The following is a 27,521-nucleotide window of genomic DNA, read 5'->3' on the forward strand; positions in this document are numbered from 1 at the left end:
TTAAGCAAGCTGAATTAGGCTTTGAAACTCTAATATATAGTTAATCATTCATGATGAGAAAGTCCAAGTATATTTCTAGCGTTAAATATATAGTTGGTTTTCACACTGTGGAAAAGACAATTTTACTGAGGCCCGGGGGGAGTAGTCTTTTGCTGAGGGACGTCACCGCCGTCTGAGCCCCTCCTCCACTTGCTTTCTCGCCAGGGCCCCTGTCTTCCCGCCGCCCACTGGGGGGATATTGCCAGAAGCAGCTGCCACACTGAGGGGGAGCCCCAGCCATGGCAGCCACTGGAGAGCACCAAAGGTGAGCCGGTGGCAGAGTGGCAGGGCAGCCCCCAAGGCAGCAGCCAGGGAGGAGGATGAGGAGGAACCGCGGCCTGGTACCGACTGATCCACGGACCAGTACCGGTCCCCGGCCCGGGGGGGTAGGGAACACTGATCTAGAGGGTGATAATTATTTCATACTCTGCTATGATTCAGTGTTATTTTCTGACATAATATTGTCCTTTCAAGGTGGAAAGAACTTTTGGGGGAAAGCTGTACTCAGCAAACTGAATTCAGCACACGTGATTAGCCAACTGCAAAATTCCAGTCCTGCATATAATACCTGTCAAGAAGTAAGCTATCACCATGGAAATTACACAGTATTAATAGATAAATATTCCCAGTATCACAATGACCTGAATCTTCAGAGGCAGCAATGGAAAGGATGTTTCTAGACAGCTTGCTATAAGAAGTCCAAAAGCTACAGGCAGCTCAGGAAGGGAGAACAAGGCAATTAGGAAAGGCAGCTCTGCATTTTTAGATATACAAATAAATAGCTACTATAGTAAGCACACCCAGTGTATGATATTGGTTACTAAGGCAATAGACTTGGCAAGACATCTTTGCCTTTTAAAACCAAATGCTAAAAGTCTAGCACTAAATCGAAGATAAGCATTACAACTAGACATAAATGTATGCCTGTAATGAATACAAATAACTTGTAGATTCTGAATTGTGTGAACAGAAAAGGTATTACTACCACTACTACTTCACTACTATTTTACTACTATTTCACTATTATTTCACTATTCCTTCACTACTGCTTCACTATTACTGTGCTACTACTTTACTAACACTTTACTATTACTTTGCTATTACTCTACTACAGCTTCACCACTATTACTCCACTATGGCTTTATTACAGCTTCACGAGTACTTCCCTATTGCTTTACTACTGCTTTACTATTACTTTACTACTGATTTACTGCTACTTTACTATTGATTTACTACTTCAGATAGTGAAAAGCAGGATATATAAAAACTACTTCTATCAAGGGGTTTTGGAATACAGACAAAACATCTCATCTTAGTTAGAGAAAAGGGTGATGTTAAGGAGGGATGCCTAGCAGATAAAATAAATACACATTAAACTCAAGAGCATCCAAACAAGGACAACAACAGAACAATACGTCAACAATATACTAATGCTAAGTGAAACAGAAATTTCAGCTCCAAGTTAGCCTGTAAGGGGAAGTAATTCCAGAATCATCACACATCACCTTCAAAAAGCTCACTCCCATCTCACCTCCCACAACTCATTGGAGGCACAAAGAGCACAGACCCTATGACAAGAACTGGCTGGACAATATGGAAGCAGACGGTTCTTCATATATCTTGGCCCCAAACCATTATTGTCTTTAGTGCTCAAAAACAGCACTTCAGTGAGAAGTGGTATACAAATTGAATAAATAAATAATATACGCAAAGGCAATCAAAATCTCTCAATACAGAAATAACATGCTCACTGCATGGGGTGCTTATCAACACCCTAGCCAAAACATTTTGGATCAGGTACATTTTCTAAGCCATTTCGTGAAAAATGCAGCTTCAGCACGTTGTGTTAACTTCCATGAAACCAGGATGCCATAAATGCATGGATGTCATAAATACAACACACACAATATTATAAATGTCTATAAACAAGATCCAAATGTTGTGGGCTCTACTCGGTTAAATCTTTTGCACGAATGTGTGTCAAGCTTTTAAGGTGCCACAAGATTCCAGTGTGTAGAAGCAGATTTTGTGGTGGAACTTCTAAATCTGCTGGATCAGAATTGTAAACGTTGTGCAGCAACACTGCTTTTGTGATTAACCTGCTATGATTTCACATGATGTAATCGTTAGAAAACTAAAATGAGATGTACAATTAAGAAAATATGTTGAAATACTGAAGATGGAACAGACATTAAAGAATTGGTCCAAATGTAAACTCTCTTGGTTGGGTAGAATTGTCCTCGCAAAGATGAAAATATCACCGAGATTCCTTTTTTAAAATCATGACACTTTCATTGTTAGGAAGTGTTTAATAGATTTATTAGTTAGTTATTTTAGCAAGCCCAGAATTAGAAATCCTCCAACAAACATAAGATAATAGAGGCCTGACAGCACCTTCCATTGAAATCTTCCTGCTAGGCTTGCTGAAATAACTAACTGGTTTGCAAAGGATAAGACAGATGTGGTCTGGGAAATAGAACAATATGGACTTTCCTGCTGTCTTAATGTGGGAAAACAACTAGCAAAGAGATGATCCAGGTATAATTTATATCTGCATGGCACTGACCAAAACATGGGATCAGAGCAAAAGAAATTAAAGTTGATTTGCTCCCCATGCAGTTATTTTTTATTTATTTTATTTATAGTTCAACTTCTATACTGCCATTCCCCAAAGGCTCATGGCGGTTCGCAACACAGATATAAAACCCCATAAAAACAATATTCAGACCTCAATTAACCCCCTTGACGGCAAAACTCCCTCCCTCTTCCCGGCTCACAGATCAACTGGAAGTGAGCCCTGGGAGATCTTCCTGGAAGGAACTGATGACCTATGTGAGGGGCCTCTGATCTTCCTTGCCCTGGCTGCAACCAAAAACCCAGTCAGAGCTCCATTTTACAGGCCTTATGGAACTGCAAGCTCAGACAAGGCCACAGCTCTCCTGGGAGCTCATTCCATCAGATAGGGGCCAAGACAAAAGGCATACAACTATAACATCACAAAGAATTCATGGAGGCTTTTTAGACACCTGGGAGAGACTAAAAATGACAAGAATAGCTGACTTCTTAAAAGAAACAGAGCTATCAAATGGTTTGAAATCCTTTGAAGAACTTCTGCCCCTAACCGATCTTTCAATATCAATAAGAAATGTTATTCATATCAAATTAATTCAATGGGCTATTCCACATCTGCTAAACAATATGAATGCATCTTAAATAATATAGAACCATGCAGGCAAACGGTAGCAATTATTTGTAGCCTGCCAGGAGCATGAGAAGTTTGAAATGCTACCAATAAGAACAGGTGGAAGAATGATTTGCAGATAACTGTATCAGGGGATTTGTGGCAGGATGTGGTCAAGCTATGGTCAAGGTGGAAGGATGTGGTCAAGCATTAGGATGTGGTCAAGGTATCATTAAATACAAGACTGAAAGCAAGTGTCTTTAAAATTATGTATAGGTGATATTTTACACAGAAAGGGCAACAAAAGGGTTGGCAGGTGCTTGTGAATTATGCTGGAGATGTAACAAAGAAATAGGAACTTTATTTCATTTTGATGGGCTTGCCCACTGCCTCAAGATTTTTGGACCATTGGATGTAGGACCAGCATAAATAACATCTTAAACAGCAAAATAACATGCTCACCTAAGGCAACCCTGTTAAGCATTTTACCAGAAGGTATTATAAGGCAGAGAAAATATGCTCTTAAAAAATACGCTACTTGCAGCCAGACTCTGTTAGCACGGACTTGGAAGCAACCATATTTGCCCGACTAAGAGGAATGGGTTTGTAAGGTATATGGTACTATGGAAAGAATGACGGCATACAAGAAAATTTTGGACGGTAAAATCAATTCTCAGAAAAGGCATGTTGAGGTTTGGCTTGAATTTATTAAGTACTGGGAACAGATAAAAATCTAAAGAGCAGGTTAAGGAATAAATTTTAAAACATGTTTAATCAATTCTAGCTATGTATGATTGAAATCTTGATGATTTGGTGTGTGTATAAAGGTAAAGGCATCCCTTGTGCAAGCACCGAGTCATGTCTGACCCTTGGGGTGACGCCCTCTAGCGTTTTCTTGGCAGACTCAATACAGGGTGGTTTGCCATTCTTTTCCCCAAGCTGGGTACTCAATTTCCCCCTTTTTCTTCTCTGTAGGATTGCAAAGTTTATAAGATTATTTAGTATATTAATGAGATGTGAACTTGAATTTGCAGTAAACAAAATTCAAAACAAAACGTGTGATTGGTTTTGAATATGTAAAATGATGGAATATGCACGCTGGCAAATCCCTCGCATGTAGATAGCAGAGTGCTCAAGACTAAACACAGAGAAACTAAAACATACTCTATTTGGATTTCAGGTAAGATAATAACAAACACAGTTAAGCAGCCTGCAAGCAGTATTTCTTCAGTCTGGTTCAACTACTTCATTATAGGAAACCCATCGCTGATAGGATAGGTAGAAATATTCTAGGCTAAGCTAGCAGGAAGTTGCAAGCCTCATGTTTGCATCTCAGTCTCAAAGATGGAGTCTTCTCTGAGAGAGAATAAAGAGTTGTAAAAGGAAGAGGAATAGACTAAAATTCCCTGAGAGCTATCACTTCAAAATAAACAGTAATAAAAGATTAGAGAGTCATCAGGAAGTTTAGAGACCTGACTTCACTCACCTAAGTAATCATAGCCCCCTCTGAAGTATGGAACTCAGAGACAGCACAGTTTTCTTCCCTTCTAATTTAAAATTCACTATGTCCTGAGGCCCAGTGAAGAAATACACTCACATTTATTTCAGCAATACTTCTTTTCCTTCCCTCTTAAGTTCAGGAGATGCTCACCACAAAAACTGGATGTGTACAACATTTGCTGGAACCTGCCACAAACAGCCTCTGATGAATCACCCAAACATTTTGTTCAGGATCACAGACCACATTGAGATGGTGAAACTGTGCCTGGATTGTACCACTCCAGTTTGCGGGTCACGAGAAGATTTTCCAGAGCTTTCCTTGCCATTCAAAATAGTATTCTGTGGCCATTGTTTCTGGCCTTCTATTATTGCTACAGCATAGTTATCTCTGCCTTGGGACTCCTTCTGGCTCAATTCCAGTTGTCCAGTACCACCTGATTCTTTAATTTCTGCTACAACTTCCTGCTCACGTCTTAGCTGCCATTTTGGATTGCCGAGGCAGCCCATTACAATGATAAATTCTCTGCCTTGTGTCATGTGGAATTATCTGTAAGATTTAGTGGCTTTTGCTCAGCACTCAATGTCAAGAATTTTGGCCGACATCTTCATTGTTTTCCTTCATGGCCTCTGTGCAGCCCCTAAAATGGCAACTGTGCTTGCACGGGACAAATCAGAAAAGTTTTGTGTGCTTGGAACACAATGTACCCATTCCCTTCTCTTTGATGAATGTTTCCAACACCACTTGTCTCTGTTGAAACTTGGTCAGGGCTTATAATTTGCTTGTGTTTTGTTATGGGTAATGACCTTGAAAAGATTCTGCTCTTCTTAAAAAATAAGGTTTCTTTTTTCTGTCCATATTACAAGTGGCTGATTTTTCTTTTGATTGCCAGTACGCTGTCCCTATAGTTGGGTGATTATCAGTACTTTGTGGGTTTTTATGGCACACACAAAAAAAAAACCCTGTGGGGGCACAGTTGTGAAGTCTGATGACCTGTTTAGATGATGTCTTAACACACTAGGATATGTCTATTTTATGCATTTATTCATTTATACCCAGCTTTCTGACCAAAGCATCTTATATTATTCTCATCTCTTCCATTTTATCCTTAACAACTGCCTTTGAGGGTATGCTAGGCTACCCTGGAGTTTTTGACTGACCTAAGGTCACCCAGCAAGCTTCTATCACAGAATGGGGATGTAAACTTGGGAGTCTCCTAGGTTCTAGTCTCCAGCTTGGCAAAAAAATAAAAGGATGATCAGGGTACCTAACTATGCTGTAGCCAATTGTTTCCTTGGGGGAGAAGGTGCTTATGATGCCAATCCACAGTCCACTTCCCTCCCTTAGAGACAATATTTTATCTCCAATTTTGTTTTCTTTTACTGACTGAGCCACCCTAGAGAGGTGTTTTCTTCCTTGCTCAAGAACTCTGGCTGTCCCACTCTATCACAGTATACTATTTGGCTTTTGGCTCAGCCCAAGAAACATTGGGTTCCCCTTGGAAGTCAAGACATTTTAAATCTCAAAAAATCACATATTTTATTTAACATAGAGGGAAAGATCAGGTGAAATCAGGGGTTGAACATTTTTTAGGTAACTCAGTACATGCACAGACTTTAGTCTTATATGTTCACGTTGATGAGAGCTGCTTCAACAATTTGCATTTACTTAAAATCTTTATGTCAGTTAACTTTTGTTTCAGTGTTTTTCACAAACACTAAAGTATACTTTCGTTGAGTATTCTCTGACTCTTTTGGTTTCCAGAACGCTGGTAGATGCTTTCCAGTATCTAAACCTCATGTTGAAACACCAGTACACATCTTGAGTTTTTAACTGACTCTTTCTACAGGCAGTATCTAACTAGACCAAGGATCTCTTCAGTTTTTATAGCTAACTTCCTGTTTGACTGAGTAGGGAATTTTCCTCCTTCTCTAGAAAATCCCTTTCCTTGGCCTGAATTGAAGTTCTCTCTCTAACTATCCACATTGGAATTTCTCTAATGGGCTGGGGCAGTCTACCATGTCTGGGAGAAGCTCCTCCTTTAGATAGATCTTGCCATTCCTGATAAGGGAGGGGCTTCTCTCCCAAAGTCCAGTCTTCAGCCCTGCCTTAAGGCAGCTGGATGTTGGGCATTGATCTCTGCACTCTGTGGAGCGCCCCTATTCTGAAGACCTAGAAAGAGAAAAATAAAAATGCTTTACCTTGTTTGCTGGTCATGGTTGTAGGAGATATTCTGGAAAGGTAATAATTGTTTTCTTCTCCTCCTCCCTTTCATGTCACCCCGGCTCATGCCATGGTTTCTTTGACCCAAATCTCAGAACCCCTCTTGGGGTTCTGACCTACTGTTGCCTTTCGCTCCTTGCTCCTCTTCCCCTTCCCTAGCATGCTACTAGGGTCCTACTACTATAATTGATTTCTGTCCTTTCTTTCCTGGTATATCAATATACATATATATCCTTTTATGTTGGCCAGCAAGGTTCAAGGTTAAATGTTAAACTTTTATTGTTCTCGGTTGGTTGGAAGTTTCTTTAGTTTTGGTGGCTATTAAGCCGTAAGTGGGAGTGCTTCATGACCAGACAGGGCTCTGAGACAGAAGTCCCTCACCTATCAGGAATCACAAGGTTGACCCAGCCTCCCTAGCGGAGGACCTCCAGCCTCCCTAGAGGAGGACCTCCTTTTAGACATGGAAAACTGTCCCAAATCTGGTTCACTGAGAAGGAAGATTCGTGATAAGTGATACAGACCCTCAGTTCTGCTCCCTGGAGATTGTTTTTTCTTCAAACATCTCCTGGTCACACCAGCATAAGCCTGCTTCTGGAGCAATATACGCTTCTTCTTTACAGTGCAGTCCTGGCATTCAACTCCAAAATAATACCCCAGTTACTTTATGGTGTTTCTTTCTGGATTTTTGCGATCTCTGAATCTTTGGTCATCGCTTATGTCAGTTCATAGGATAATGGGATTCCCTTGCTGCATCTCTGATATATTCATCAAACCTTGACCAAAAGGCATTGGAAGTCAGAGCATGGTTCAGCACTTTTAAGCTAAGGCATTTTTGCTTTGGAAGCTGAAGGTCTTCTATTCTTTCCTAATCAAAATGCTTACCATTCTCAATGGATGAAGACAGTAGATGTTAGGTTAAGGAAATTAGAGCTTATAACTGAAGTTATCTTCTTGTTAGGTAAGGCAAAAACTATTTTATATGGTTATGGTTGTTTGGCTAGGTTTTAGATTGTATTAAACTGTTTTAAGGGTTTTATTGGAGGTTTTATGCTTATTGTTAGTTGCCACGAGCCTCCGTGGGAGTGGCAGGATAGAAATATAATGAATGAATGAATGAATGAATGAATGAATGAATGAATGAATGAATGAATGAATTTGACTTGTCCAGCTTCACCTTACAGAGCTGGATTATAACAACATGGTGATTCACTCTTGCATGAGTCAGATTTTTGATATTTCACCACCTCAGACTCTGCCATGAGACACCTAACAGCCCCCCATCATGTTAGGGCATTTGTTGTGCCTTAATTTCAAGTATCACAGGGTAGAGTCCATCATATTCCATATTCATCTCATCTCTGTCCTTGTGGTCAGGGTAAAATCGACACTGTCTCTCTCAAAATACTGGAATTCTTTTATGCCATTTTTAGCAGCCATTGGATCTCACAGCTTTTAATATTTCCTCATCTAATAAAATACAAGGGAATAACGTTTCCTACTTGTAACTAGACAGTGACCCAAAAACAACCTGTTTGATGCTAAATTTCTGTCTAGCATATTTTCCTTTAGTAAATAATATATAATTTTTAGTCATTGCTCAAGATCATTTGCTCTTAGGAGCTCTGAAAAGTAAAGTAAAACAAGCCAGACTGTTCAGGGAATATTCACATTCATTTATTTGTTCATACAATCAATCAGTTGCTTTATTACAATCCAAGATCAGCATGCAGACATATCCAAAATTACACGGCTGTCTTTTGTACAACACATGGTAAAACTGTTAAACTGTTAATACCATATATAAAAATCTATACATAAAGCAACTGGGAGTCAATCAGTTTATTCTGCCTTATTGAGCAAGCTGCTGCACAATATTTTACTACATTAAAGGTAATTTTGGTAGAGCTATCAGCCAGGAGAAGACATATAGAAGTTGTCTGTTCTGCCTGGGAATTTAGACAATATTGGCAAAATATATTGGGTGCGTATATCCTGGTAAAATTGGCAATATAGGAGCACATGGTCAATGGATTCTACCATTCCTGACTGACATAGATGTGAAAAGCATAAGAAATACGTGCATACCTCCCTTCTATCAGAACAGATGGCAGGGCATTGAACCACGTTTCTCAGTCTTTTGGCTAAGATCAAGCGTAGAATCTGTTCTTATCTGTTTGTTTGTTTGTGCGTTCATTCATCTTATATACCGCCCCTCACTGTGACATTTTGGGGCAGTGTATATAGAACGTAGAAACAGGACAATTTTGATTTTGAGTCATTGATAGTTTTATCCAAAAGTTTGGCAGAAGAGCTCTGCTTTGCAGCCCCTGTGGAACTGTTTGATTTCTGATTGGGCCTTGACCTCATTGGGGAGCTCATTCCACCAGGTTGGGGCCAAGAATGTGAAAGCTCTGGCTCTGGTTGAGGCTAGGCTGATTTATTTGGGTCCTGGGATTACCAGGTTGTTGGAATGGATAGAGTGAATCAGTCTTCAGGAAGCATAGACAAGCAGACAGTCCTTGAGGTATGCAGGTTCCTGACATCATATAGCTTTGAAAGGGAGCACTAGAATCTTAAACCTGGTCTGGTACTCAGTTGGTAGCCAGTGCAGCTGCTGGAGGATCGGGGTAATATGGGTTCTTCATGCTGTTTGGGAGGCATCTTGAGCAGCTGCATTTTGAACCAGTTGCAGTTTCCGGAGCAGGGATAAGGAATGGCCTACTGAGAGTGAGTTTATCTAGAAAATGTGTATTAAAATTATTGGAGAGTCTCCATAAACTTTATAGAAGAAGAGTTATTGAGGACTCTCCATTTAAGGTGGCACTGAGGTCTTCCCCTCAGGTACTTGTACCTGAGACATACATCTTTTGGAGAGGGGGGGGGAGGAAGAAACGTGTGCCCAATGCCATTTTGAAGAGCATTTTAGTGTGAATTGGCCCTAGCCACTTTCACCACTTTAGACTTCTTGATTGTGAGAGGCTACCAAGTGAAAGACAGACTTATAAGTACACCTGAACGTTCTTTAAGGATCACTCCGTGTAGTCATATGCTCTACCTTCCGTGCTATTGACTTTCATGCCTCATTTTTAGACTCCTGTAACATCATGGAGGAACTGAAATTTGAATGGCCCTGATTGTGTCCCTTGAGTTTTGAGGTACCAAAAAACATTAGGATGGGGACAGAGAAGGTGTGCCCATGCCCTCGAAATTTCTCCTTGTTTCAGTGCTGATTCTTCGTGTTCGTGCAAGAAAGCCACAACTTTTGTTTTCTAGCCCATTATGAATATCACACTGGCACATATTATTATGCAGCTTAGTTAAAGAGTTATTTTTAGTTCTTTAAATATGTTCTGTACAGAGATGACGTGTTAAGCTGGTAATTTTTCTATTGTTATTTCCCACCATCACCTTTGGTGTCCCACTAATCAATACTAATAGATTCATCATGGGTTTGTTTGTTTTTTACCTTGGTAATAGTAATTTGGGCCTCAGTCCAGCTCCTCATGAGAAGCTCCATTTGGATCAATGGTGCTTGTCTATATACACTTGATATCAGAAGTGTATTACCTTCAGCAATAGCACTAATTCCTCTAGCTCCTTCTATTTTAAACTGATAATGAAACAAGCATTCTCCAAAATGACAGACTGGAAATGTCCTCCTTCCTCTCTCCCCCTCCCTTTTCTGTCAAAGAATGTGATGCGAACAGAAAATAGGTCAGCTCAAAGCGATCTCCGGGAATGTCCTTGTAAGATTTTGGTCACGTTACATTTCTTCCTGGCAAATTCCTAAGCTACTGTTAGTCGCTCTTGTTTTTGCTTCTTGCTTCCTGCTGGGAAGGATTACTCTTCCCCACCCCCACCCCAATGGCCTGAGTTGCCTTTTCTAGTAGAAGTTATGTACATGCAATTTTAATTCTAAACTGCAATCCAAATGCCTTAACCATTGTCTGTACTGGATTGGTCTAACTGCTTCTCTCTTTTATTTCAGCAGAAATATAACCTGGAATAATTTAGCAATCCCTGACACTCACTGTTCAAAGTTAGAAGAAGGTTACCAGTGCCCACCAGGATTTAAATGCGTGGATCTTGAAGAACTGGGCTTGAGCAGGCAAGAGCTGGGCTACAGTGGCTTTAACGAGATAGGTCTGTCTATCTAATTTAACGTCGGTTTTCACATCCTTATAAAATATGTAAAAGAGACCCTACAGAGACATTTCATAAATGTACAGCGAAGGAGCGTGAACGTGGTGACTGTGTTGCTCTGTGACCAATTTTTTCCCCCTCTCAGCGATCAAATTGCAGATTGCTTACTGTCTGTGCAATCAGTCTTTGCCACTGATGTCCTGATCTCCTAAGGACCAAACTGTGTGTCATGCTCAGTTGTAAGTAGTGTTTCTCTTGTTTCAGAATGTGCCTGCAGAAACTGCAGTCTGCCAGAAGACCTCGCCCACCCCACCCCGTTGGTGTTTTCCCCCCCTTACTGAAAATCATACGTGCATGGGTACTTTTCCCGCACAGAGAAAAGATTTATTTTTTTGCAGTGAAGGTAAAGGGAAGCATCAGTTTGATGCCCAAGCAAGACGCGTAGCTGCTTGGAGTGCCAAAATGGTTGGGCAGTACATGAAGAGGCACATGCCTTGTACCATCTGCTGCCTGGCATGTGAGGAGAGCACTTGGGATGGAAGAAGTTTCCTCTTCGGCACCAGCATGGTGCAGTGCAGAAGCTGAGCTAGCTTCCATCCTGCAGGAGAGCAGCAGGAGGAAATGAGCATGGCTCATGCCTATCATTGCTTCCTGGAGCCATGCTGCCGCCCCTGGGCCCAAGGCAGGGGAGGAGGACTTACAAGGACCCACCAAGGAAACCTGGGAGAAAGATGAGAGCTACTGAATTTGTTTTTTTTATTTAACAGTTTTCAAAATTCATACCCCTCTCTTTTTCCTTTATACAGGCAGCCCAGGTGGCTAAGAGGTTAAATTAAATAAATAATAAAAACTTGCCTTTACAGTCATTAACACCAAACAAAGGCACATCAATGAAACAACTAAAACAAAAACTAAAACATGCCTATAAAAAGCAACTATAGAAAAGCAACTAAAACACAGGACAGGAAGGAGGGATCACTGAGGGAACACCTGACAAAACAGAAAATATCTTTACCCACTGGTGGAGGACAGCAAGGGAAGGGGACTGGCAAGCCTCCTTGGAGAGAGAGTTTAGAGGTTTGGTGCCATGAATGAGAAGGCCCTCCACTTGTCTAATCTCAGCACCTGGAAACAGGGCCTTTTAGGGGTTGACTAGTAGGTTCATAAAGGAATCGGTGGTTCTTCAGGCATATGGCACGCTGGTCTCAAGCTGTGTAGGACTTCAGAGGTCATCACCAGCATCTTGAATTGTACCCAGGAACAGATTAAGAGCAGAGTAGATGGGCCAAGACTGAACTGATACAGTCTCTGCGACCCACAGCAGTCAGTCAGAACCTTGGCTGCAACACTCTACACCAATTGAAGTTTTCAAATACTATTGAAGGGCAATCTCAGTTCCACTTAATATTTCTAGTAAGGCCTTGGAGGAGGAGCGTGTCTAATGGCCTAAGAGCTTAACGCCCACTCAGGGCGGCTGTCCCAGCCCTGAGTCCCTCCTCCTCCAACTGGCTTGCCTGTCTGTCCAGTGGCCAGCCAATCACCTTCCTTCCCCCCTCCCCCCAACCACCCCAAAGATCTAGCACCCATTGTATTCCTGAATGCAATGGGCATGGCCCCTAGTAATGATATAATCTAGGTGTAACCAGGACATGCACCACAGTAGCTAGATTTTTTCGGGTGGACACTGCTGCCATAGTTGCTCTCTGCTTATCCAGAAGTGACTTCTAGTGTTTGCCTTTCTTTCTAGCTGCTGCCAGAGTGGAAGCTGGGATGTGAATGGGATAAAGGCAGCACAGATTTTTACACTGTGATGGTGCTAAACAAAATTTGGAGCCCAAGAAGTCTTGATTCCAATCCATTGGGGGGAGAGCCATTTAAGAGGCATTTCTCACCTTTTGCTGCACTTTGTTGAAAAGAAAGGGGGGACCTTATGGAAGAGCTATATGCAACTGAGTGTCTCATGCAGTTTGTCCTTTTATATCATACTCATATGTTCCTTTATGGACACTTTACCATAACTGTCCAATAGCTATACATTTTGAAAGCAATAGTTATTTAGCAGTGCATGAAAAGAAATCGAAGATCACATGGTCGGAAAAACCATGTACATTTCTCAGTGGGGTGGGATCATACCGTGTGATGTATTTGTGTGTGTGTAAGTTGTGTAAAGAGGATTCAGAAAAATATGGGTATTCTGTGTGAACTTGTGTTGTCGGTTTTTGTGCTTGGTCTGGTTTTCCGAGTCTTACGTATTGTCGTGAAAGAGATTCATTAAAAATGGAACAACTGGTAAGTACCTGATGCCGAGACATTTCCCATTATGCTTTCCTCCCTCCTTGGGTACATTATTGAGTCTTGTTTAACTCGGTAGCATAGGTCTGCTGTTATGATGGCCGTCCTTATTGTGGGGTTAGCTTCACATAAAGATGCCCCTGTGTCCCATGGATAAAAATCCAGTAATTGCATGCCTAATTAGGTTTGTGATTTCATTTGCATAGGCTTCAAGTTTCTCAATAGGTGTTTGCAAAAACCAGTGGATCACAAAGGACCTGAGTGACAGTACAGAGAGGGAAAGAAAAGTGATAGGAAAGGGGGGCATGACCGTGTCATTAAATTTTCAGCATAATTAAATGTGCGATTGTACATCTGAGTTCAGCTAATATATTTGTGCTGTATTTTTCATTTGGATTCAGTCTGTCTTTGTTGGGTTTGTAGCAGAGCAAAAATAAGGAAATGCACATTTGGAACTTTTCTAATTCTGAGGTTATTAACTTCCTTTTTTCCTAGAAATTCCATTCCTGTCGGTTGCCACAGAGAGATTGCTTATTGCTAAGTTTTGCAAAATTTGGCCGCTCTTGCATCTGTGCACTCAGTTGCAGTACAGTGAGTCTTCATGGACAGCTAGGCTTGTAATGTTTCAGCAGTATTATTTATTTATTTATTTATTTTGACTGGTTACAGATCATCATGAATGGTTAGCAATCATCATGTCTTTAGCAGTTTGTGGCTTTGATCCTGAAGCTCGGCATGCATCCTTTTGCTGAAGCAATTAGTGTGTGCACTTGGAACTTTTTGATCACTTCCCTGCCAACAGCTCCCTGGAGCCCTTGCTTATGTGAAAAACCTCTGGCTAAGGTCCTGGAGAGCTCCTGCCAGCTGGAGGACATTATTGGGCCAATGGTCTGCTTTAGTTTTGAGCAGTTTCTGATGTTTGATGGACCATCCAACCAGACAAGTATAATGTCTGTTGGTGATGAAGTTAAGCTCTCTTTAGTGGATGAAATTAAGAGTTTATATTGGGGGGGGGGGCGCGCTCATGGACCTGATCCTGTCATTGGATAAACAGGTTGTTGCTGGGAGTATCTTCAATCAACTACTTCTAGGTCATGAGCTAGATTCTGTCACTCTAGCTACACTGATTCATCTACCATAACCTTGAGACTGGATTGTTCATATAGGGAATGCTCCCTATATGAAGTTACCTTTGAAGATGTCTTGGAAGCTTCAGTTGTAGTGACAAGAGTTCTATCCCTGGTCAGCTGCTCAACTGCTAAAGTCCTGTGCTGTATCAACCGCACTGCTTATCTTTTTGCTTCTGGGTTCAATTCAAAATGTTATCATTCTTAAAGGCCTTCACAACCTGGGACCTCATATCTCTTGAACCACATCTCCTGATATACATCCGTGATCCAAGTAGGCTTCTTGGACAGCCTTAGACAACACAGCCAGTGTGTTGTGGTGGTTAAATATTGGCAGAATCTAATCTGGAGAACTGGGACTGATTTGCCTCTCCTCTACCACATGCAGCCAAATGGGTGACTCTGGGCTAGACACAGTTGTGTTCTTGCAGAGCTCTCTCAGCCTCACCTACCTCACAGGGTATCTGTTGTGGGAAGACAAAGGAAAGGTGTTTGCAAGCCACTTTGGACCTCTTTTGGGTAATGAAATGTGGGTTATATAAAACCATCTCTTCTAAATCAAAGGGTTTTTCTATGGGTAAGCAGGATATCTTTGCTTTCTGACTTTGGGAAAATACAGACGCACTGGGAAACCAATATGGCAATAAAATATCCAAATTGGACTTCTATAGAGTCACCTCTCTTCAGTAATTCTTTTATTCTTATTTCACACAAGCCCCAACGCGTTTCGTCTTACAGCTTTTTCAAGGGACGGTTTTTATATTTAAGGACCAACTTCAGCTTATTAAGGAATCTCTTCATAGAGTATAAGGTCATACAATAGCTAAACTTAGCTTGTGGCGCTTCAGATGCCAATGATTTACTGAAGAGAGACGACTCTATATAAGTCCAATTTGGATAATTTATTGCCATATTGGTTTCCCAGTGGGTCTGTATTTTTCTATATTTTTCTATATTTGTTTCTTCTCTGGGACCCACCCCTCCCAGTTTATTATTTTTGCTTTCTGACTTTGGGAAGGCATCTTTAGGGCTTTTTAAAAAAAAATTTTTTTTCAGAAAGAAATAAGAGTAGATACATATAATAAACATTGGTGAAGCAATTGTTTAGAATCTAAGCATATTAGAACCCAGTCATTTCCCCATCTATTTTAAATAGTTCAAGTAAGGACCCCATTGTTCCTGAAAGGCTTCTTCTGATTTTCCATTAACCATTAGTGTCAATTTAGCCATCTTGGCGAGATCCGCCAATTTACTCAACCAGTCTTCTATTGACGGTAGCTCCTGCATTTTCCATTTTGTAGCCAGCAATAGTCTTGCTGCCGTCGTCTCAATATTTAGGGATTTGTTGAATTAGATCTGCATTTGGGCAAGGCAGTTACAAATGTGTGCACAGATTCTTGTTTTATCTATGTATATATTAACTCAAGGCAGGGAACATGTCATTCAGATATGGTACCATCCTTCCATCCACTGACTGGACATAGACCATGTAGAACCCAGCCCAAAGTTGCATAGTCACATTCGTCAGGCTGGAAAGGTTTGGACTGTTGAATCTTGAAAACCTTCCTCAGGAATATAGACTTTATACATTACTAACTCTAAGCACAACAAAGAGAAGGATGGAGCTTTTGCTCATAGACTTTAGAATCACTCTTTTGTGTGTCTCAGTGTTATCTTAGGTGTCAAAACCTTCGCGTTAGCCCTCCATTGATCACTTGCATGTAATGCAGAAAGTGTGTAATTCAGAAGTTCGAGCCTGTATGGGTTTTGTTCTTGTCTGATGGGGAAGGCTGTACTTGTTTGGGACATTAATATGTAGGTAAGGTAAGGAATGTAAATATATTCTTATTGCTGCTTTAATTACTCCAGTTTCCCATGTCACCACCAATGCTTTGACAGGGCTATCTGCCTTTAATTTTGCTTTAATGCTTGTTCATCCTTTGGTGGTGTTTATTACACTGACATAGTCCCTTAATTTTGTTTCATGTCTCACTATTTTACAAATTACAAACTAAAAGAGAGTCACTTTTAAGGACACCAATGCATGTTAACTCAAAAATAACATCCATTGTGCTTGGTGGCGTTTGCTCGCTTCCCAAGTAAACACACATTAGATTTGACAGTATTGGGAGTTCCTTTTTTAACACTCCACTGTGAGAAATTGTTATAATTATTTTTTGGCCTGTTCCCTTCGAAATGAACTCACCTTTGATTAATCAAAGACCCAATCTGTACATTTTCTTCATAACATGATTGATTTTTCCTTGTAGGGTCAGTTGCTACATGGTGTCCATAACCAAAATCAAGTAGGCATTTGCCATACTACCAGTGAGGGTAAGACAGCACGTGGAAATTGCATTCGATGGAACTTGTGAGCTGGGTGGGAATAGGGAAACAGTATAAATCACACACAAAGAGTTGGATCCAGTGTAACATTTCCATTAATGGAAATTTTGTCTTGTGCTGCAGCTATCTGATTCTCTCCTCTTGTAGCTCCTGAGCCAGCCTGTCCCCAGGAGCAGCACTGGTGTGGGGGGTCAGGATGGAGATCCCTTCTGTACACAGAAATTATCACTGGATCCAAGCTATATTCTTATTCAAATTCTTATTTCATTTGTTTAGACCTTTCCATTGATACTACTGTTCTCCCTCTGAATCAAAAGGACATCTTGATTGGGTGATTCCCACCACTCTCTCAGGGAGGCAGGACTAAAATTCTTCCTCCTCCTGTCTCCTTGGTGGACATCACCCATACTTCAGTTCTGCATGTTCCTTCTTAGGGGATACACATATTGGTTCTTTCTTTCTCTGAGACAGACCTAGTGTGTACCAATATCACACCTTAACAGTACCTTTTTTCTTAAAAGCACTACTTGCAACTATGAGATTTTTTGAAATTAGCATCATCTCAGATGTCTCCTACATAGTGAGCAGACCTTAATGGAGACAGGTATTCTCAGAGACTCCTGTTGTTCAGTAAGTTGCCTTCCATTGCCGTCACTTAGAACACTAGACTTACTTGACACAATCATACAATTTTTGATATAGCCATGGGTCAGTGAACCCAGACCAGAGCATTCTTCCTGGGAAAATTCTTGCACTGACTTTTGTTTCTTATGATTTGGTCCTGATCATTAAATCTCGTAAGCACGGTATGTATTTCTCTTACTTGAGAAAATCTAATGTCTATAGCCTTCAATAGGAGAAAGATTGCCATGCTAAAGCAGAAGTAGTTTTTATCGCTCTTCACATTAAAGCTAAGCCATTCTTTGTATGACCCAAATAGCACTATCCAAAGTTCTGTCATACATTCTGGTAATTATAGAACTGAAATTTTGTGGAGTTAGGAAAGTTGGACAATTTCAGAGCAGACCCTTGGAATTTGAATCGATGGCCATGTTGATCCCAAAGCCACTGTTGCCTGTATTAACCAAGGCAGTCATGTGAGACTAATGTGAATAGATTAGTACAGCTGCTTTCTAGTGACAGTCAAAGACAACATTGCAGCTGTTAAGCAGCATTCAGTGGAACAGAAATTCCCTTGGTGTTGTGGCCCATTTGATATTAATCTCGCCAGATAAATAATAGTATCTTAACAGGATTAAGCAATTTTCCAAAAGACCTGTCCTCCTTTCCATGCTAGTTTTGTTTGCAGTCAGATCCTTATTCTTGGCCACCAGTCACAACAATAGGAACCCAGATAATTAGGGTGCAGGCCGTTTTCTCTTTGCCATGGAAATTGACCAACAAAAGAATGAGAGCAGCCAGTTCGTCTCAGACGTCTACCGCACAGAGGACTCATCCAGGTGTTAAGCTGTGTTGCCCCGTGGTTTTTTGCCATGGGATAGTTGCCCCAATTTTCCCCATGACCACATGGGAAGCCTTTGGCTCCCCCCCCCCCCAATTCGGGAAACACTTCCAGGATGTGGTTGCGGAAGCCTGCTCCCACTTGTTCCTTCCTGGCCTTTCTGTCTGTCCTCTCTTTTCTTAACCTGTAAAGATCCATACCTGGACTCTGGCTTGTTGTTGTAGGTAAGCGGGCAGTCAAAAGGCCTAGGCAAGGGGCACCAATAGAAAAAGTTGCCATTACTTCATTTTCCACCTGTGAATTTTAAAGGTAATGTGTGACCATCTAGGTTTCATCTTGGCAACCCACCACAATGATTTTCTCCCCGGCATGTGTTCTCTGAAAATAACGTGCAAGGAATAAATTCTATAACGCAGACAATGTTTTTAAAAAGGCTATCGTGTAGAGTTTTAAAAATAGAATTCAAAATACCTATTAAAATGTTTATGCACTCTCTTTAAAAAAATACCCCAAAAAGTTTCTGTTTCAACATATTCCAATAAAACAAATGTTTTACGAACCCTATAACAGTCCTGCAGTGTATACAAAAAAAATACTTTCTTTTTTTGCATGCCTGATTGAGTGCTTTTAATCCCAAAGAACGCTGAAGTGAGCCATTTCTGCTCACCGCGCTAAAGGCGCTGCGTAGCTCATCCCACGAGAAGAAGCTTGTACAAAAATGCTGATGGAGTTTCTGGGTGAATTTTGTTAAAAGTTTAAAATTGCCACACTTTGTCATTGTTCGTGAAAACAGATGACTCCTTGTCAGAACACCTGGGCGGCAAAGTATTTACAGCTATCTTTATTATTATTATTTTTCCACTCATGAAAAGCTGCAGGATAGCTTAGGCCAGAGGTAGTCAAACTGCGGCCCTCCAGATGTCCATGGACTACAATTCCCATGAGCCCTTGCCAGCATTCGCTGGCAGGGGCTCATGGGAATTGTAGTCCATGGACATCTGGAGGGCCGCAGTTTGACTACCCCTGGTTTAGGCTGATGAAAGGAAGAGGGCAGTAGATTAGTTTTATGGGCTACTGGCAGCATAAGAGAGCACGACTTTTTCAGTCTTGTTGCTGGTGGCCGAATATTGTAAAGGGAGCATCCCCTCTCTGCCACCTAATGGCCCCAGCCCGAAGCAGGTTGCTCATTTTTTGTACAGGTGACAAAGTCTTATTAACCACATCCATAATTTCCTCAACTGGAAAAGTGAACAGATTTGGAGACTGCCCCCCCATCCCTGGAGCTGCCTTTCAGCCAATGATAGCTTACTATTCAGCACTAGTTAAATGTGAACGAGAATTAATTTCCCCAAGGAACGAACACAAGCAGCTCAGTCCACCCGTTAATGGCCATTTGCAATCTGGCTTGCCTCGTGTCTCGCAATACTTCTTCCACTGTAAGTAAGTAGGTGAAGTGAGCAGAAGTTATGTTTATTTGTTTTTTTGTCTAACCAGTGTGGCCTTACAGACAACAAATTACTCCTGTGGAAAAAAATACAAGGGTGTTTCTGTATGTTTGTGTTGCCTTCTGGATAGAAGTTTATAAAAATGACGCATGGCTTGGGCAGGAGGGAGAGGGAGAAACTTTTCTCCCTTCTCTCGTAATACCAGAACCCAGGGTAATCCATTGAAGGATCAGAACAGGCTAAAGGAAATATTCCTTCACAAAGCATAGGGTTAATTTGTGGAATTTGCTGCCACAGAACGTGGTCATGGCTGCCAGCCTGGAAGACTTTAAAGAGTAGACAAATTCATATGGGCTATCACTGACTACTAATCATGAGGGATATTTTCTCCCTCCAGTACCAGAGGTAGTCTGCCTCTTTAAATCAGTTGCTAGGGAGCGCAGCCAGGATGATGCCGTTGCAGTCTTCCTATTTTGGGGCTTCCTAAAGGCAGCTGGTTGGCCATTGTGCAAACAGAATGCTGGATTAGATGGGCCTTGTTCCCGATCCAGCATGGTGGTTCTTAGGTTCAGATGAATATCCCAGCTGAGCCTTGAAAAAAGCCAGGAGAAGAAAAGTAAAAGGTATTTATTTATTTAGGAAAAAATATATGCTGCTTCTCTAGAGACCTTCCCGTTGGTATCTCACGCATAAAAACAGTTTCATAAAACCATTAAAACATTATTGTTATGAAAAACAAGTATATGTTGTATTCTCAGCTCATACTAAGCGTAGGATAATGATACACCCAGGATGGTAGCCTCCCTATAATACTGGCCTGATCCAATAGACTATTTTAGTATTCATATAGTAGAACAGGGGTCTCGAACAGGGATCCCCAAATAAATTCCATCTACGTGGAATCTCCGGGAGAGCTGCGGGCCCTGTGGGACCTTTCGACGTTCCGCAGGGCCTGCAAGACAGAGCTCTTCCGCCAGGTCTATGGTTGAGGCTGGGGCTGCTGTGGTACATCGACTGCTCTCTCCCGGGCTTCTTCTTGAACATCGTTTACCTCCTTCTCCTCCATCCTCCCCTTTTTTAAGGAAGGGGGGCAGGAAGGGGATTTTATTATTGTGCCACCATGCTGTGATATTTTTAAGTCTTTTAATGGGAGTTTTAATGGGGTTTTAGGACACTGTAACCAGCCACGAGCCATTTGGGAGTGGCGGGTAATAAATCGAAATAATAATAATAATACATTAATTTAGCTTGAGCAGGAGATGAACCAAAGCCATCTTGGCTTTAGAATGGATCACCTCTTTCCTGGCTCCCACCAAGTCTTTTTAGAAAGTGAATGGGGCCAAATGAGGCTTTTCCCCAGCAAAGTTTCTGATTGACCATTAAAGATCTGATTGGCTGTGAAGAACTTTTAAAATGTTACGTTGCCAGCTGCCACTACAGCACAAGGATCTTCACTATGTAACTGCAGGTAAGCTATGGAAGCCATTTTATGGCTAACTTCACCTCCTGCAGCTGCCATTTTGTGGCTGTGCCCACAAGAGCCAGTTTGGTGTAGTGGTTAGGAGTGCGGACTTCTAATCTGGCATGCCAGGTTCGATTCTGCGCTCCCCCACATGCAACCAGCTGGGTGACCTTGGGCTTGCCACGGCACTGATAAAACTGTTCAGACCGGGCAGTGATATCAGCGTTCTCTCAGCCTCACCCACCCCACAGGGTGTCTGTTGTGGGGAGAGGAATGGGAAGGCGACTGTAAGCCGCTTTGAGCCTCCTTTGGGTAGGGAAAAGCGGCATATAAGAACCAGCTCTTCTTCTTCTTCTTCTTCTTCTTCTTCTTCTTCTTCTTCTTCTTCTTCTTCTTCTTCTTCTTCTTCTTCTTCTTCTTCTTCTTCTTCTTCTTCTTCTTCTTCTTCTTCTTCTTCTTCTTCTTCTTCTTCTACTACTACTACTACTACTACTACTACTACTACTACTACTACTACTACTACTACTACTACTACTATGTGGGGCCAGAATTCCAAAGGTGTCTTCAGGCTCAAAAAGGTTGTATACCCTTGGTCTAGGCACCCCACATCTGGCTGCTGCTTCTCCACAGCTAAATGATAAGATGATGGCAATTTTCTATGGAAGGTGATGGGGCAGGATTAATTGATAGACCTCTTTGGAAAGCCCATCTGGGAGGAATACATATTTTAGCACAAAAATAATTTATGGTGGGAGAACATGCCCCGCAAATCATATTGCAGTGAACATGTATCATCCAGACCCACAACTGCCACAGGAAGTTCCATGCTTGCTGCTTTAGCAAAAGGGAAAAGCCCTTTTGCTTCCGCTTTATTCCTTTCCTTTTTGTTATCAATCTGGTTTTGGACTGAAATAGTAACTTTCAGAGTCCTTTCAACAAGGATGCTCACCTAGAATATATGTAGTTAGAGCAGCAAGTGAATTTTGTACAGTTTCTATGAAAACCATAACACAAACTTTGTTGACTATATGTAGCACTGGCCATTTGTGTTTGATATTATTGTAGACCAAATGACTTAAAGAGGGATAAGTAGAACACTTGAGTGGCAGCTGGGGGCCAGGGGGCATACAAAAAGGAAATAAAGGCTCATTAAAGTCATCAGCATTACTGAAGATGAAGAAAGAAAATATCCTCAAAGTGCTGCCTGGGACAAAAAGAAAACAAAATTGCTTCATAATCAAGACACAAAGTAAGATTTATGTATTTTCCTGACACATCATTTGCGCTTTGAGGGGCATCTGTAGACTGTGGACCAAGGAAGATGATACAGAATATAAGAGTAGTTGTGAAGTTCATCATTGCAGAATGTTACGGCAGGCATTAGTTTAGTTGGTGATAAAAGAGGATTAGATAACTCATAGAGAAGAGAGGTCCATCAGTGGCTGTTAGCTACAGTGACTAAACAATGTCTCTTTGATTTCCAGTGCTATGGACTGGTATTAGGGGAATCTTTCCTCCTGTCCTATTCTAAGGCATCTGGCTGGCTACCATGCAAAACAAGATGTTGGGTTAGATCAGTGGTTCTCAACCTGGGGGTCAGGACCCTTTTGGGGGTCGAACAACCCTTCCACAGGGGTTGCGGCAGGGCAAGCAGCTTGGCCACGGGGGTGGTGCCAGCTACACAGCAGCCTTGCAGGTCAGATCGAGATAGAGCATTTGTCTGTATTGAGCAGCGGAAAAGAGCGAGATTGGCATGGTGGGACAAGAGGCAGAACTGAACTGAGAAACCCTGGGAAAAAAACAATTTATTTACAATCATGATCAATGGATCTTCATGCCATTGGTCAGTTTCAGTTTAATATCTGTGAAAGAACACTTGCATCATTTTATGGTTGGGGGTCACCACAACGTGAAGAACTGTATTAAAGGGTCGCAGCGTTAGGAAGGTTGAGAACCACTGGATTGAACCATTGGTCTGTTCAAGCACAGCTGCTCTTATGTCCAAAATTGTGTGAAGAGATTATAAATATAAAACCAATGCCATCATTGCACACAACAAACAAAGAGAGACAAATGCCTTACTCTTTAAACTTCAGTATAGGGAGAGACATCAGAGGGAAAGGAGGGGACAATAAACAAAGAAAGAGTATCTCTTCAATTCCATATGCATTAATTTAGCTAGAGCAGGAGATGAACCAAAGACATGTTGGTTTTAGAATGGATCTGATGATAGTGAAGCTGAATTACTCAAGTGTTCTGGGAGATAATTTCATGAATATAGAGTAAGGGAATAAGAACCTCTAGACAGCTGAATGGAGTAAGAGGAGCAAGGGTCACAAACAGAGATAACAGAAGGGTAAATGGTAAGTGAGGGATGTAATGGTGTGTTGGAAGGTAAGAATGAGGAGTTTGTGCATTCAGGAAGCTTGTGTAAAGGTTTAAGGAAGGCTGTTTTGTGGTCAGCTAGAACAGAAGCTGTTTTTCTTCTTTTACTGGAGAAGTTCTGGAGTGACAATCAGAGACTGAGATGTGACAATGAAAGGTCAGAGGAAAGCATTGATGCACACGGAGAAGCAAGAGGAAACCATGGGATGAGCTATGAGAATTTCAGTATTCAGTGTACTTAATTCTGAGACAATGATGAAACATTAAACACAAATATCAGAGAGGTACTTGGAGCTACATGACAATAGAGGGGGGAGTTGTGAGGCAGAACATTGGAGTGGGGTCTCATCAGTGAATAGATGGCACACAATGAGGTATGGTCACTCGTGCTGATTCCACATGGGCAGTAAAACTTAGGGCTGCTTCTATATGGACCCGGGGCTAATCCCCGTGTCCACATGATGACAGTGCCAGGCCGCTGCCTTCTCAGGCCTGGCATGGATTGGGTCCCAGAAGCCCCGTGTTGTGGGGGCCCCAGAAGCCCCATATGGGGCCCAAGAAGCCCCATACTGCGGGGGCCAACAGGGCCTGTCCTGTGTCCTCCTCCCCACCTTACAGAGGCCTGCAAGGAACAAAAAAATGCACTGGACAGCTTCACAGTGCTTCATGACACTGCAGAGCAAACCAGGGCATTTGTTGTTTAGTTTGCAGGAAACTAAACAAACTAGCAAACTAAAACAGCCCCTGCTGCCCCCTCCCACACACACATGATGGAACCTACCTGCCACCACTGTGTTTCCCACTGGGACTCATTTCAGCCGGACAATGGTTTTCCCCCTGAAATGTGTCCCCCGGCAGCCCGGAGTGGCGCATTTGGTGCGGAATCGACCTCAGAGACAATAAAGAAAGAACAGGTAGCATTCCAGATCAAATCCCTGAGGAACTCCAACAGAAAAGAATAATTCCTATAGAAACATTGGATGAGTGGTTTGACAGAAACATTTGAGGACAGATTTATCTAGGTATGCAGGCAGTCCAAAGGGAGAGGATATCAAAACCACAGAGAGGTTAAATGAATATTGGCAGAGTTACAGATTTTTTAATTTGAGCAGATCATCAGTGTGGTGAAGGCAGTTTTGATAAGAGTAAAGAGGCCAATGGAAAGAATATGTGTCAAATGAGTGGTAGTAAGCAACATGCTCCCCGAACTTTGAGGTAGAGGGTAGAAAGGAAATACAAGGAATTTATTCTGGGGCCAGGATAAGTAAAATATTTTTGTTGTGATGTGATGTGGGGCAATGTACTAAGTAAGTAACTAGGAGGAAAAGATTGATAATTTGGATAAATAAGTGAGTTAAGTAAGGGTGGTGAAAGCCACATGTTAGAGCAGTGGTTCTCAACCTGGGGGTTGGGACCCCTTTGGGGGGTTGACTGATACTTTCACAGGGGTCGTGGGAGGGCGAGCAACTTGGCCAGGTGGGGGGGGGGCTCCACTGTTGCCGCTCCTCCTACAGGTGGAAAAGAGTGAGATCAGCATAGTGGGACAAGAGGAACTGAACTGAGAAACCCCAGAAAAAAAAAACAGCTTATATACAATAATGAACAATGGATCTTCACACCATTGGTCAGTTTTGGTTTAATTTCTGTGAAAGAACGCATCATTTTATGGTTGGGGGTCACCGCATCATGAGGAACTGTATTAAAGGGTCGCGGCATTAGGAAGGTTGAGAACCACTGAGTTAGAGGGATAGGAATAAGAAAGTGTGGATGAGTTAGACAAGGACAAAAAAGTAATCGAGTTGTTAAGTGACAAGGGGAAAAGATAAAAACATTGAGGGATGTATAGGAAGTCGGAAAATGGAAGGTGAAGAATAGGGGGTGGCAGAGAGATCTGGTAACTTCAGTTTTATCAGTGAAGGGACTCCATTCCTAGGGAGTGATCCAGAAGTAGGGCTGTGATACTGGCCTTGACAGAGCATCAAAGATAAAGAAGAGGAACGAAGAATTCTTCTAATGGATGGACACAGGTTACAGAAAAGGGGAGAGGACTAGGCTTCCAAGAAAGCATTTTGCAGCCGTGAATGGCAGATTATGGGGAAAGGCAGAGCACAGGGAAACGTAGTGTGTGTAGGACTGAGACAGAGCAGACTGACAAGATCAAATGGAAGGCCAAGGCCGTAAGGGGATTTTGTGCAGAGGCCAGAAGTCAAGGGTAAAGATTTAAGAAGATGAAGCAGAAAGCAGCTAGATCAGATAAGTCACAAAGGGGCAGGCCTGACAGGAGGAAGGTAAGCCTGACATCATGGTCTGCACTGAGAAGGAGAGGGCTTAAAAGCAAAAACACCGCCTCACACAAAACAGAACAGGAAAGCCATGCTATGAATGAGTAGATTAGAATATCAAGTTATTAGAAATTTGTTAATGCCTGTGAAGAAAATTAAGTCTTATCCGTTTAATTATCACACATTGGTAATAAGACACTATAGCTTTGTATAATGAAAGTAGCAGTCACAGAATAATGGAAGTAATCATTTTGTAAATGAAGATGGCTTTTCCTCCCTCCCTTCTTCCCAATAAGCGCTGTGGAGTATGACCAGATTTAAATTTATTATATTAAATGGCTTACAGCACAATCCTGTGTAATCAATGGGTTTAGACTGGAGTGGGAATCATAGGATGGTGCTATAGGTAAGTGCAGAAAAAAACTTTTCTTTCTTTCTCTCTCTCTTTTGCTACAGATATCAGGGACCCAAAAAGTATTGGCATCCCCAGGCCCCCTGGTTCCAAATACCAGTTCATTGGTCGAATCCATCTGCTCCTCCCTGGGTTCCAATATTTATCACCTCCATTATTCCCTATGGGAAGTCTTGCCAAGGGCTGGATGAGCTATTTTTAGAGCTACTGACACCAAAATTGTAGCCGAGCTGCTGGTGTCTGTCTTAGATATCCCCCAAATTTCAAGTGAACCAGACCTCTTGGACCCCTGAACAAGGACCCACCCCCCCCAGTCACCCTTGATTGATTCCTGTAGGGGGGAAATGTAAAACCCAGGAATCACCCAAGCTAGATTGAATAGGAACAGCAAATCTGAAAACCCGGTCAGTACAAAACCTGGGAAAGTCATTAGCCTTGAGGATCTGTATGCCAATGTACAACCTGAGAATCTGCAGCAATGTCAAACCCGAGAACCCGCTGCAAATACCAAACCTGACACAAAGCAGGCCTTTATTTCACATTGCTGTGAATGAAATTATCAGGATTGTTTAAGAAAACCTTAGACTGAAACCAGATTTAAGAGCCCTTTTGAATTTTTGTTGTAGTATTCATGGTAGGATACCAACAGGGTTTTTTTTTTTAAGCCATTTCCATAGCTTCGGCAGATTATTTTAGTTTGCTTAAAATCGTATGGTTATTGTAAATTCTAGTTTACATGCAGTAGTTATAGTCTTAGAAATTAGCAGTAGGAAAAGCTGTTATGTGTTCAATGAGTCATGAAGGCATTTTTACTGCCTCAATTGCATTTCTTTATGTTCTGTCACATTTCTGTTCCCCTTTTTTTTCTGTGTGGGCTCTTTAAATTTGTATACTGTACAGAGTCCATTCCTGCCATGTGTATTGCACATACAAGATACAAAGTCCTGCTTGCATGGTCATGAAATGTACATGTACCATCAGTGGCCACTGAACATGTGGTCTTGATCTTTACAGCCTTTTTATGGTTGGAGTGGGCTAACAAACAACTTTTTTTGGTAGAATCATTGATATTTTCCATTCTATAGGGACATACTTACCGAAATCTCATTATTTTCCTGAATATCATCTAGTTACAAGATAATTCAACAATTGGCTTTTCAGCAAAGTTCTGTCTGACATATATTACTAGTTCTGAGAAGATTTCTAGCTATGGGTTTTCTACAG

The 27,521-nt window shown here is 41.7% G+C and overlaps 1 protein-coding gene across 7 annotated transcripts in view; it reads left to right on the forward strand.

Moving 5' to 3' along the window:
• NALCN (sodium leak channel, non-selective) overlaps positions 1 to 27,521 on the forward strand; it is a 315,418-nt gene that overhangs the window by 64,156 nt on the left and 223,741 nt on the right. For 5 of the 7 annotated variants that reach the window (XR_013232146.1, XM_077343802.1, XM_077343798.1 and 2 more), the window contains one exon: positions 10,930 to 11,084. Coding sequence is in view for 6 of the 7 variants with exons in the window: in XM_077343802.1 (XP_077199917.1) it covers positions 10,930 to 11,084 (155 nt within the window). In the remaining variant the exon portion in view is untranslated. The remainder of the gene's footprint in view (positions 1 to 10,929; positions 11,085 to 27,521) is intronic. The other 2 variants (XM_077343799.1, XM_077343801.1) reach the window with 1 other exon arrangement.

Source organism: Paroedura picta, chromosome 6, assembly GCF_049243985.1.
Source record: "Paroedura picta isolate Pp20150507F chromosome 6, Ppicta_v3.0, whole genome shotgun sequence".
Classification (NCBI taxonomy): domain Eukaryota; kingdom Metazoa; phylum Chordata; class Lepidosauria; order Squamata; family Gekkonidae; genus Paroedura; species Paroedura picta.